The following is a 12785-nucleotide window of genomic DNA, read 5'->3' as shown; positions in this document are numbered from 1 at the left end:
TGCACGATGTCCAAAACAAATTTCCCTGTGGGGACAATAAAGTATATTTGATTTGATTTGATTTGATTTGAGTTTGGTGAAATATCTGGATATAAAATTAACCTGGACAAATCAGAGATTATGTGAGAGAGGCCCCAGCGGGATTTGTATACTTAGGAGATAAAATAACACAGAAAATTGACCAATTGTATGCTAAAAATATTAACTATTTGATAAAAGACCTTAAAGACAGTCTAAACAGATGGATGAATCTTCCAATATCATTTCTAGGCACAATTAATCTTATTAAGATGTCAGTACTCCCAAAAATTATATATCCCATATCTATGCTGTTTGTGATATTAAAATCAGAGGATATTAAAGTTATCAATAAAGCAATGACAGATTTTATCTGGGCTGGCAGGAAGCCTAAAGTAAAATTAGCAACTCTACAGCTGCCAAGGGTACGGGGGGTGGGGGGGGGGGGCTTACCAAATATAGAATACTATATATTGGCCATTCAGGCCAGAATGCTCTCCCCCTGGGCTAACGGACAGCTACAATGTCCTTGGATAGAGTTGGAGTCAGCAATATGCAAACCTTTGTCCCCATTAAACTTGTTAGGGAGACGCCCACATGAATTAACGTGTATGGTTAAAGACAACTTCCTAATAAAAAATGTAATATGGGCATGGGGGAAAACAAAAACAATGTTTAAAGGTAGCTCATTTAATATTTTATTAATATTAGATGACTCAGAGCTCTCATTACAGAACGTGGGATTAAACATTACAGGTTGGCAAAGATCGTGAATAAAAAGAATATATGATCAGTTTGATAACAGAAGTTTCAAAACATTTGATTCCCTGAAGTCTGAATATCACCTGTCAAATAAGGATTTTTACAATGGTGGCAGTGGTGCAGTGGGTAGGCGCTCGCCTTGTAGCCGGAAGGTTGCAGGCTTGAGCCCCTGTTCCTGTGCTGCGTTGTGTCCTTGGGCAAGACACTTTAACCACATTGCCTAACGGTAGCGCCAGTCTCTGGCTGCATGACTGCAGATGCTCGTCTCTGGATGAGTGATCTGGAACGAACATTTCGTTGTGTGCCTTGTGCGCACAATGACAATTAGTTGAATCTAATATCTGATATCTTCTCATTAGCCATTAGCTCCCTGAATCTTTCAGAAGAATCTCACCAGTTAGAAAAGTTTCTGTTGAACCATAGAGAGCACAAGCACTTCATATCAAAATTTTATATTGAGATATACAGTTTGATCTTGGATAAACTGGAATAGTTGAGGAAGTCCTGCTGTAATTTATTTAAATGTGAAATACAGAGTGATGTTTGGGACAAATTGTTTCTGCTGCCTTTCAGGGTCTCAAAATGCAATAGATATAAAGAATTACAATTTAACATACTGCACATTTCACCATATATGTACAGTAAGTATGAAAGTGGAGTTTCCCCAAATTGTCCCAAATGTAAGACCCAAACTGGAAAAAGATTCCACTGTTAACGTAGCATTGTTCAGACCTTCTGGAGGGCAGTATGTGTTAACATCAGTAAAGCAATAAGTAAACAGGTGTCCACAGATCCATGTTTGCTTGGAAGGGTCCCAGACTGGGTCGGGCATGAACCTCCCTCCATTTCTATATGGAAGTCAACACTCCTGGACGATTCTGTTTTGATAAAACTTATTATGCTGAAGGTAGGATGGATGTTTTTCAGCAAAAATGGGGAAAAAAAACCACTAGAGGTTCTGGGACTGAACTTTAATTTGGACTCTAGGATGTTCTGTGCATGGTTGAATAGACGGATCCATGCGGAGTTAAGTTTATTTACTCAGCTTTGCTTTGAATACTGATGCCTAATGCTGCTGTGTAGCACCATGTGACTGACCAGATATGTATGGAAATTATGTCATAAAAAAGAAACATGTTGAAAATAAAAAAAAAAAACAAAAAAAAAACCACAAAGTCTGAAAATGGAGCACACACGGTTACTGAGGCAGGTCACACAGATCCAATCAGGGAATAAAATACTCTTTCAAAAGTAAATTAATGTTCAGAATTAACTCTTAAACGTCGCTCAGGCCGTCAGATTTCTTTCAGTTAGAACTCCCGTTAAATCTCTGGAATTGGCGCCACCTGGCGTTGAGCCACAAAATGACAACGATCAAATAAAAACTCAAACTCCTAAAAAACAGATGACATTTATTCTGAAAGGTACAACTCTGAGAGCCAAACTAATATTACATTCAAAGGATAACTCAGCATTATAAAAATAAACTCATATGTGAAGAGGAAGTGAAAAAAAGAAGGAGAGGAAGGAGAGGAATGAAGCTGGCTATGAAGAAAATGAAAGACTTTTGGATGCTTAAGCCTTAAGATGAGGGCACACGTAGTTCAACATGTAAATTAAATCTGACCGACTGAACTTCTTCAGGTCTTAAATGAGGACGTGGAAACTTCTCCAAAGGTCCAGCTCTTAATCCTGGGAATCACCAGTGAGCAGATTAGGATTAAAGAGAGCAAAGCTGCAGCCTCGGCACACGTGTGGATCACTGCAGACACAACCTAACTGCTGTTTACAGAATAAAATGACAAAAAATTACATTCTTCAGTCCAAAGGATTCCTTCATTTTAAAACATGCCTCCTATGTATGATAGCGGTGTGTGACTGGAGTCCAGTGCACCACCCACCTGCTGTTTGTCTTTAGGTTAGGTGTTGGGGTTAGGCTTAGGCATCCATCCCTGTTTATGGATATTTTTTGACTATTTGGCACACCCACATAACAGAAACACTGTAACATCGAGCATCTGGCTAAAATACAACCAAACCCTGGCGAGTCGCCTGTTGTATGTATAGAGCTCAGGCCTGCAGGGTTAATGGCCAACACTTTGGCCTTCAGGCCTTGGGTCACAGCCAGTCGGCCAAGACCTCCATCATTTATGAATCTGCATCGATAAGCAGCGGATGGAAACAATTCTTTTTGAAACTGCTCATTAAAGGTTTTCATGAAACAACCAGGGATCCTGTTGGTTTCCACTCTGACTACATTTTGGAGACCAAGCTGAACTACGAGGTGTTAGGATAGGGTGAGCCTCCTCTGCTGGTATATTTTGAGGGATTGGCTAATCCCCTTGCTCTTAATTTGAAAGTTCACGTGACTTGTTCATTCGCTCGGGTAACACTAAAGAGAAGGTGCAGCAGGTGGAGAACTGGTTCACGAGCAGATCCAAACTACCTGCTGCAGAGAAACGCAGAGGAGACGTAGGTCATGTCTGGGAGGTCGGAATCGCCGGAGAGGCAGCTGATTATTGGTTTGTATTCATTTGTCACATATAACTATGTGGGTCACATGACTATTTCCCTGCTTTGAATACAGGAAACACTTGGCCTGTCAGGAATGTTTCTGAGTCTCCATCACAAAATATGTCAGGAACACATCAGTCAGAGAAACTCTTAAAGGTCTTTTTTTTTCTTGAGCTGATCATCTGCTGCAGCTGCAGATGATTTTCTCTGGGCTTCATTTGTGCAGTAAAGACAACAGGAGACTACGAGAAACAGGAAACACATTTTCATTCATCACTCATGGAATAACCACGAAAGAAAGAGGAAAATGCAGGACACTGAAGTATTTCACAATTAAAACATTGAGGTAAAACAAGAGCTGCAGCATGTGTTTAGGTCTATTTTATCTTCTAAACCAGCAGAAATATCTCAAGGCTCTCTGGATTAAGAACCACGTCACTGCAATAGACCTGAGTCAGGTTTGGTGTTAGAGACCTGAAGCTTCAGAGATCAACCTGCCACATGTCCTCACATGGTGAAAGAAGAGCCATTGTCGCTGGATCCGTCCACCGAGCGCCGAACAGAGGACATGTAGAACTCGGAGGTGACCCTGGAGAAGCGGCGTGGGGCTATGTACTTCTTTCCGAGACACCACAGGTCCTGGAAGATCCTCCTAAAGTGGTTCCTGAACTTCACCCCCACGAAGGCGTAAAGCACTGGGTTCAGGCAGCAGTGCATGTAAGCAATGGTCTTGGACACCGTCAGGGACATCTCCAGTGTGTCTGCCGCTTCACACGAGCTCGTATGAAACATGCTGACGGTGTCGTACAGCAGCACTGTGTTGTAGGGCAGGTGGCAGATGATGAAAACGGCCACAACCACCAGCACCACCCGAACCGCTTTGTGGCGCTGGAAGTTTTTCGCCTTCAGCAGGGTGACAATGATTGCAGTGTAGCAGAAGATCATGATGAAGAGTGGCAGGAAGAAGCCCACGCCCAGCTGGATGCTGGGGACGAGCACCTTCATCGTCGAGGCTAGATCTACCTCATGAAACTTCAACTCGCAGACATACTCAGGAGTGTAGGCAATATGTGTTTCATTATCATTGCTGATCATTACGTAGTCCTTGGTGTGTGATGGCTCGTACCAGTTGTAGAAGTAGAAGGTGGGAATGGACACCAATATAGCGAAGATCCAGACAATGGCACAGATAATGCGGCTATATGACAGCGAGCGCAGTCTGAAACTGCGGCGAGCCTGGACGATGGCGATGTAGCGGTCAGTGCTGATGCAGGCGAGCAGCAGCATGCCGCTGTACAGGTTCACGCTGTAGGTGCCGCGCAGCAGCTTGCAGGCCACCGCCCCCATCGGCCATGACCACAGCTCGTTGTAGACGATGAGTGGCAGCGCCATCACGAAGAGCAAGTCAGCGATGGCCACGTTGAACAGGTAAACGTCGGTCATGGACTTGGTCCTCTTGTAGAAGGCGTAGGTGACAATCACCAGGCTGTTCCCCACAAAGCCCAGGATGCAGATGATCGAGTGGACGTACGGGCCGATCACCTTCTCCAAACTCTGGTTGTTGTTATAAGAACAAGGTTCAGGAAAATCACCCGAGTACTCATAAGTGTTGTTAATGTCAAAATATGACTCTGTGGTGTCCGACTGGTTGGACATCAAACCCTTTGCAGAGACCATCATCTTCTTTCACTGTGAAGAAAGCAGAGAGAAACCATCAAACTACAGTGAAGGTTTCTGATAAGACTTTTCAGCAATGAGCAGAGGAAGACACGCTGAAGGAGCCGTGTGGGTTTGCACATCATTCAAGATCTACAGCTTCTTAATAATTCAATACACTCCATTATGTCTGTCAGTCCTTCACTGTTCTGCAAACATTCAGCAGCATAAGGGAGGGTTCAGGGTCACCTGATCCAGCCCTAACTATAAGCTTTGTCCAAAAGGAAAGTTTTAAGCCTAATCTTAAAAATAGAGAGGGTGTCTGTCTCCCGAATCCAAGCTGGAAGCTGGTTCCACAGAAGAGGGGCCTGAAAGCTGAAGGCTCTGCCTCCCATTCTACTCTTAAGTATCCGAGGAACCACAAGTAAGCCAGCAGTCTGAGAGAGAAGTGCTCTGTTGGAGTGATATGGTACTATGAGCCAATGGAGAGAAGCCAATATGGGAGAAATCTGCTCTCTCTTTCTAGTCCCTGTCAGTCGTCTAGCTGCAGCATTTTGGATCAGCTGAAGGCTTTTCAGTTACACTAACCCTGACCTGAAGCAGCTCTTACAAACCTTACACTGCTTCTCTTTTTAACTCCTCTGTCTTTCAGTTCTGCACACACACACATACACACATGCACACACATACACATGCACACACACACATTCATCGAGTGTCTCGTGCCACAGCTGTGTCCTATTTGTAAAACAGGAACTTGATGGTGACCTGAAAGGATGCTTTTAGTGACATCTGCAAACTGTATCTGCAGAAATAACCCAGACTGACGTCTGCGCTGGTCACAGCTCTGCGCTGTTCTGCGTGTGTTTTAAATAAAGTTAACAGTTTATAAAAAATAGAAAATACATTGAGAACTGTTTTAAGAAATGATCTGCAAACAGAGAACAAGCTGCTGACAGTGGCGGGCGAATGGCCTCCACAGTCTTAAGACTGAGTCATTTGATCTGGGAGGGGGCGCTTCAGTCCGGTTACTGCTGCTGGACTGAGCTGAGCCTTCACAGCTGCAGGAGCTGGAAGGATGCTTCAGCAGCTTCAGCCTGAAAGCAGGCTCCAGATCAGAGGTGCCCGCGGCCCATGTGTGTCGCCCACAAGCCGTGTTCTAGAAATAGCACTTAGTCATCTAAAAATTGTAATTAATTGTGTGGTTGTTGTTTTTGAACAAATAACATTTGCATTAATGTAGATTTGAAAATGACAATATTGAATTTAAATTTAAAAAATGTATAAATGAACGTGGACCTTGTCTGGGGTCAAAGATCAATTTACAGTTTTACTAGTTTTACTTTTGGGTGAAATCAAAGAGTTCATGGAAACCAAGGGGGAAGACACCTCCCTGCTCCAGGACACTGAGGGGAAACTCGACCTTTAACTGATATCACTGGGAAACTGAACCGCTTAAACTGTAAAGGTCAGACTGTTGCTGACATGATAAGTGCTGTAAAAGCATTTAAAGCTAAGATGAACATGTTCTCTATGCAGTCAGTGCTGAATGACAAAGCTGCAGAAAAGAACTTGGAAGTCAGAAACAGACCTGGGCCAGAGTTTGAGAACAGGTTTGGGGACTTTGATCAGCTTGAGCCAAGTGGACGTGACACGCATTGCTGAGCAGCTCAGTGAGACGTTCACCTTGGATGCTGGACAGGTAGAGACTGAAATCCTGATGTTGCAAAGCCCAAACCTTTGATGGCTTATGGATACAGAAAAGTCCACAGATGAATGCACAGCAGCTGTGAAAGAGGCCTTTTTGGATCAACCTGTCTGTGAATCAGCTTTTCTGACAAACAAACAGAGAACACACCTTACTGATGCACATCTACAACACTCACTCAGGGCGGCAGTGTCAGATTATTACAGAGCACTACTGAACAGCATGCACCGCCGGGCTTCCCACTGACAGACGTTTACAAAGATGCTGTCAGTGAGACTGTAGTGCTGTTAAAAATGTGAAAAATAATTTGTCCCAAAAATATAAGAGATGTAATAATTTGTTAAAATGCCACTGATGTGGTGATTGGTACAAATGTGATGATTAATAACATAACTGATCATTTGTAGAAACATGGGACAAAATCTTATAAACGTTTTGATGTGATGGTGAATATTTCCTAAAAATTGTTACAGAGGTGTTCATTTATACAGAATAGATTACAATGCTTGATGTGTTTATTTTACAAAATATATTTACAAAAATATCAGATGTGGTAATTTGCAAATGCTGAAATTATTAACAGAATTATTATGACCAGAAATAAATACTGTTGCATTTTAAAGATATTTTTGTCATTTATCATTAATATTCATTGTGAGGAGTGAATAACACTAAGATGATCAGCCTCTTCAGATATGTTTTTATTATTAATATTGTCATTAATTAAGGTGAACTGTGCAACTTTGTTACTCTGTAAGTTTTGTGTCAAACAAGGAGCTCCTCGTGTTACTCGGTACCTTTGCAGTAGCTCTCAGAGTCAAAAAGGTCGGTGACCCCTGATCCAGATGTTACCAAAGCAGAAGCTGGAAATGCAGCATGAGCTCTTTTTAAAAAGGACGTGACTCTCTGTTTCCTATTTGAGGAAATGCGATCAAATTCACATCACTTTTCATTGGTTACTTCCAGGATTACTGATGATATCAGATCACACAGTCAGCGCCAGCTTCATTACTCCATTAACACAAACATCCGAGGATGTGCAGCAGGTCCACGTTACTGCTTAGTGACAGTGAGATGAGGAACTGAGCTCTAAAGTGTGGATGTCTGAAAAAATTCCCATTAGCAGCTGTGCTGATTAACAGATGCCTGTGCCTGCTGTGATGCCTGAGACCTTCGGTATTAGTGATTATTTCTCGTCACTGTGTCACTGCTCGTTATGCACACCTGTCTGAGGTCGTTCATCCCAGCCTCAGGTTATAGCACAGCTCGTTTATTCCACCCAGGTGAGCGCTTAACGAGCTGTTCCAAATGGAGAAGAGAGAAAGGAGAGGGGGAGGAGCATCAGGTGTTTCCTGTCCAAAGACAGGTGAGCTGAACTGGTGATCCCAGCTGAGCTTTTAGCTTTGCTGCACGTGGACCTGCAGCCCTGAGTTTTTCTGAGGAAGCTGGCGAGTTTCTGATGAAATACCACAATGACTTCTTATTAACTCATTATTCATTATGATGCATTTTTGGCTTGATTTTGTTCGTTCTGATGAAACACGATGAGACAGCAGCACAGCGCAGCAGTGCCTGAACCAATCTTTCTAACGTGGGAACAAACAACAAAACTTCCTTGTTGGTCCCTCTGGAGTCGTTCCTTGGAAAAACGGCCGCTCAAATTTTCTAAATTTTCCAGCTTTTGAGTTTTTTGTTTCTGGCTTTAAGTCAAATGTGTAAGTTAAAAACTTGTGCTTCTGTGTTTGAAGGAGCACCAAACAGCTGAAGCTCCCCGTATGTTCCACAGTGCCGTGTACGACACGCTTCACACATTTAACATCCACCTGCTGCTCATTCACTCCTGAGAGGGTCAAAGAATTCCTGCCAGAAGTGGCTGAAACAAACAGCGTGATGTATGACGGCACTAAGATCATTCAGAACAGCAGGTTTCATTTATTCTGTCCTTTGTGACAGCCGCGGGCTTCTTCAGAGCGGTCCTGAGCTCTGCTGTGAGCGTTCTGAGGAGGCGCCGGGTTTCAGGCCCGTGAAACTGCACTGTGACACGGCCGCTGCCTAATAAAGAAGAAGCGGGTGGAGGTCGGTACTTCGTGTGTTTATGGAGCTTCTGCTGGTTCTAATGAAGCAGCTTCAGGCAGCACCAACATACCCACACGCTCACCATGAAACTCACTTCACGCTGACTGACGCTAACGCTGTGAGCTGTCGGATCACAAACCGGCACCACTGCTGGTGGTCCTGCTCAGTCACTCGCTTAAACAAAGATAACTACACTCTTTAGTCACGGCGGTGACCCGGTTTGACTCCTGACCTCTGACGGAGCCCAGCAGGCTCACATTATGAGTCCTGTGGGGAGGTGTGGAAGCGTGCAGCCTTATGAGACCTTTTTAAATGTGGGCCATGAACACTTCAGTGGATGAAGAACACCAGGGGCCCGCAGAGGCCCACAGCTCGGTGCTACGGCCCTGCCCGCGAGGCTCAACATGAGGCCTGCTGCATTTCACTTATTTTCCTGCTCAGCACCGTAACACAGGTTTATGCTGATCGGAGCACTTTAACGTCTCTGGTGCCACCACAGTCTAGCCCCTCACTTCACAGAAACCACCGGAACTCCCAGTCCCAGTTTGGTTGCACAAACTTGATTACCGATGTTTTTTTCTGTGCTCAGTATGTGTCACAGTAACTGTGTGGGTACAGCAGCGAGTGACGTGTCTCTCTGTGTTTTTGTGTAGAATCAGATGGAAACAGCCTCTACAAGAAAGACTGAAACAATTTTTAAAGAGCAAACCTTCACCTCAGACTACAGAAGTCAGAAAACACCTTCAGATGCTAAGCAGTGACACATTTTACAGCTTCCAGTTTATTCAAGACACAATCTCACTTTGACTTTGATGCAAATTTGATGGAAGAACCATGAAACCTGAAGCAAAGTTTGCCCTTAAAGATGTGAAAGTGTCACAGAGGCTGGCTGAGCCGTGAGCTGCCTCTGCTGGTAAGCGGTGATGAAGTTGACCCCATTGTGGTGCATCGAGGTGCTGAAGGTGTGAGCGTCGCGTCGTTTCAGGTGTCTGAATGTTCAGAGGAAGTTTGCAGAAAAGAGGTCAGACACGCTGAGTGACCCACTTCATGCAATTGTGGTTTCTCCTCTCTGATTAATTCCACCACAATCTCAAGATGCTCAGCAACAAGTCAGAGACAGACAAACAGCCATCAGAGCTTCATCATCTTCACTTATTCACATTTTCTCTCAGCTCACATATTAAAGCAGAAAGAGCCTGTGTCACCTTCGCAGGTGTTAGTTTACCTGGCAGCTTCAGGTGTGTTAGTTTAGTGATGGACTTCCTGTAAAAAAGAACTTCTTCTTAACCATCAGCTGCAGTCAGATCACGATACACACGAGTGGAGAAGCAAACATACACGAGACATTATTTTCATTCATCAGCATTAATTAAATTAAATTAAATTAAATTAAATTAAATTGCACGGTGGTTAGCACTGCTGCCTGGGTTCAAATCCACCATCAGGCCTTTCTGTGTGGAGTGTGCATGTTCTCTGTGTCTGTGTGGGTTCTCCGGGTTCTTCAGGTTCCTCTCACAGTCCACAGACATGCAGTCAGTGGGGTTAGGTTACCTGCTGATTCTATATTGCTCACAGGTGTGAATGGTCATCTCTCCCTGGTGACCTGTACAGGTGTACTCCTGCCTGCTGTGGTGTGAATACGGGAGTATTTGTTGTTTGTATCTGTTGTGTATTGGGGTAAATTAGAATTGTATTCTATTATCTGCTTTATTTGACTTTATATTATATTTGATTGAAACATTTTTCTTTCTGTTTTACAGCCTGTTTTATCTTTGATTTGATTGGTTAGCTCATGGAGTCGAGAGGAGTCCAGTAATCACGGGGGGGTAATGTACTCGATTACTTCAGTAAACTACACCAGCAGGTGTCCAGTGTGCTGAATGCTGACTCGAGATCAGCTGCTCGTTTAAGGAAGTCTGTTTCTCTACAGGAAGTTCCTAATGACAAACTCTCGCAAGCAGCTGTGAACAAACACCTGAGCAGGTGACACAGCAAACAGGAAGAACCTGCTTCCTGCTGCTCAGACATGCAGACGTCCTTCGGGGCGGGGCGGTGGATAAAATGAGGTTTCAGAGAGCCGGGCGTGGCGGTTTGCAGCTCTGCTTGTGAGCCTTTCGCTTCCCAGCAGGTGACATTTGAAATAAGGGAAGTCTGAGGGGACAAATTACAGCTGAGGGCTAGCTTCGAGCAGAAGTACAGAGCAGGAACCCGGGGTGTTTGAGGAACTGCTTATTTCTCCTTTAAGATCAGTTTTATGTGCAAGAGACCGTCGTTAGCATCCTAATACTAGTGTCCAGCTGAGGCTCATGGGAAAGATTTTTTCCTTCTGCTGGTTTTTGAGAGCGAGCCACCCTGAGGACAGCACAGAGCTCATTTCAGCCCCATCTTCACGTCTTCTTCTCGGAGCAGGAGAAGCTGCTCGGGCCTCACCTGAACTCATTCGGACAGGTTTAGGGTTAAAGGTCACTGATCAGATTGCACATGCAGCTCCAGCACACATCTGGACGTGTAGAAAAGTTCAGGCTGCAGAAGATGGGGTGTTTTTTTGGAGCTGTAGTTTAAAGTTTAAATAAACATAAAGCTTCAAATATTATTTCCTTTGCTGCTTTTGTGCCTTTGGATTACTTAAATATCTTTAACCTGCAGATGAGCGTGGACGAGCTGCAGATGATATTTAATGTCTGAGGGCTTTAGTTTAGCTCCTGACACAGAAATGAGAGACACTTAAACGAGTTTGTCTTCTCACCTTTTCTCATTGATTTTTCTGAATTTCACAGCAGACGTGGTGAAGCTGATTTTAATGTGTGGTTTTGTTCTCATGTGAGCAGCTGAATGAACGTGGCATTCGGAGGGAAACACCTTATCTGTTCTATCTTTGAGATAAAGCGACAGAAAACACCTCGCTGCAGCACACCCGATGTTATCTAAAAAATTTGATGTATTACATCATCTGTCACCATTTCACCCCAAACATATTCACACACCTTACTGAAGAACAACAAGAATAAACTCTGCAAACTTTTAACCTTTAGGTTCACTGTTTTCTGACCAAAGCTGCAGAAACCTTCCAGCAGACTTTAGTTCAGGATTTAGAGAAAACAAAATGATCTGAGAGAGAAAAATGGGAAGAAAAGTGTGAGAGAGAAATAAAAAGCACAGAGAGAAGCAGAGCTTTGACTGCAGAGTCAGCATTAAAGCACACACACTGAAAACACTCAGCAGGACTGCTAATAACAGGAAAACTCACAGGTGTGCCGGCTGGGTGATGAAGCTGCCTGACGGCTGAACAGGTGAGGATGAGGAAGAGGACGGCGATGATGCTGCAGCTGCACAACATCCAACAAACTCTGAGACGCTGCTGATTAAAGGTATATATGAGCCTTTCTGAAACCTCAATGTGAGCCTTCCTCTTTCCCCTACTCTCTGTCTGCGTGTGTGTGTGTGTCTGCGTCTGCGTGTGTGTGTCCAGCCCAAAAGATGATCTGACGTCTGCTCTTCATCACAGCTTCCTCTCAAACTGATTAAATAATAAACACCTGAATCTTTCAGAATCTCTCTGTTTTTCTCCCAGAGGTCTCGGCCTCCTCACCTCGCACTCTCTTTTATTTACAGAAACAAAACTTTATCCACACAGGCCGTGGAGACAGGGCTTTACTGGCGTCTGTAAAGGTCTGAATATTTTAAAGACATTTATGGGCCACCTGCTGTGACATGCTTTTTGTGTGTTTGTGTGCAGTCAGGCCGGGCTGAGTGATTTAGAGCCTCAGTTTATTCACAGCATAAGATTCAAAGTGTGTGAGCTGCTGTGTGTCGATGTTCTGTTTCCTGAAAAAAAGTGTGAAGCGTGTTAAGTGTCACCTTCCTGCTGTGGTTTTCTCTGCTGTTATCAGAGGGGTTCAAAGTGCCACAGCCTGTTAGAACAGCAGTTTTATGCATGATTAACTATAGAGACACTTTTTGATAATTTTGCCTCATAGAGGAATTACAGTCAGGCCATCAATCTGTGACTGAAGTTCAGACTTTTAGCTTTAAGAGTTTCAGAGGCTCAAAA

At 43.9% G+C, this 12785-nt stretch overlaps 1 protein-coding gene across 1 annotated transcript; it reads right to left on the bottom strand.

Annotated features, from left to right (window-relative positions):
* Positions 1-2243: 2243 nt before the first annotated feature.
* Positions 2244-12070, bottom strand: ccr6a (chemokine (C-C motif) receptor 6a). Its single transcript, XM_030721883.1, has 2 exons — positions 11982-12070; positions 2244-4983 (listed from the first exon to the last, which is right to left on the bottom strand). Exon 2 carries the CDS (start codon positions 4972-4974, stop codon positions 3802-3804), a length of 1173 nt encoding a protein of 390 aa, XP_030577743.1. The 5' UTR covers positions 4975-4983; positions 11982-12070; the 3' UTR covers positions 2244-3801.
* Positions 12071-12785: the final 715 nt, after the last annotated feature.

The sequence above is a fragment of the Archocentrus centrarchus genome, chromosome 24 (genome assembly GCF_007364275.1).
Source record: "Archocentrus centrarchus isolate MPI-CPG fArcCen1 chromosome 24, fArcCen1, whole genome shotgun sequence".
NCBI classification, from domain to species: Eukaryota; Metazoa; Chordata; class Actinopteri; order Cichliformes; family Cichlidae; genus Archocentrus; species Archocentrus centrarchus.
The sequence above is the reverse complement of the archived record's forward strand: the minus strand, read 5'-3'. Positions and strand labels throughout refer to the sequence as shown.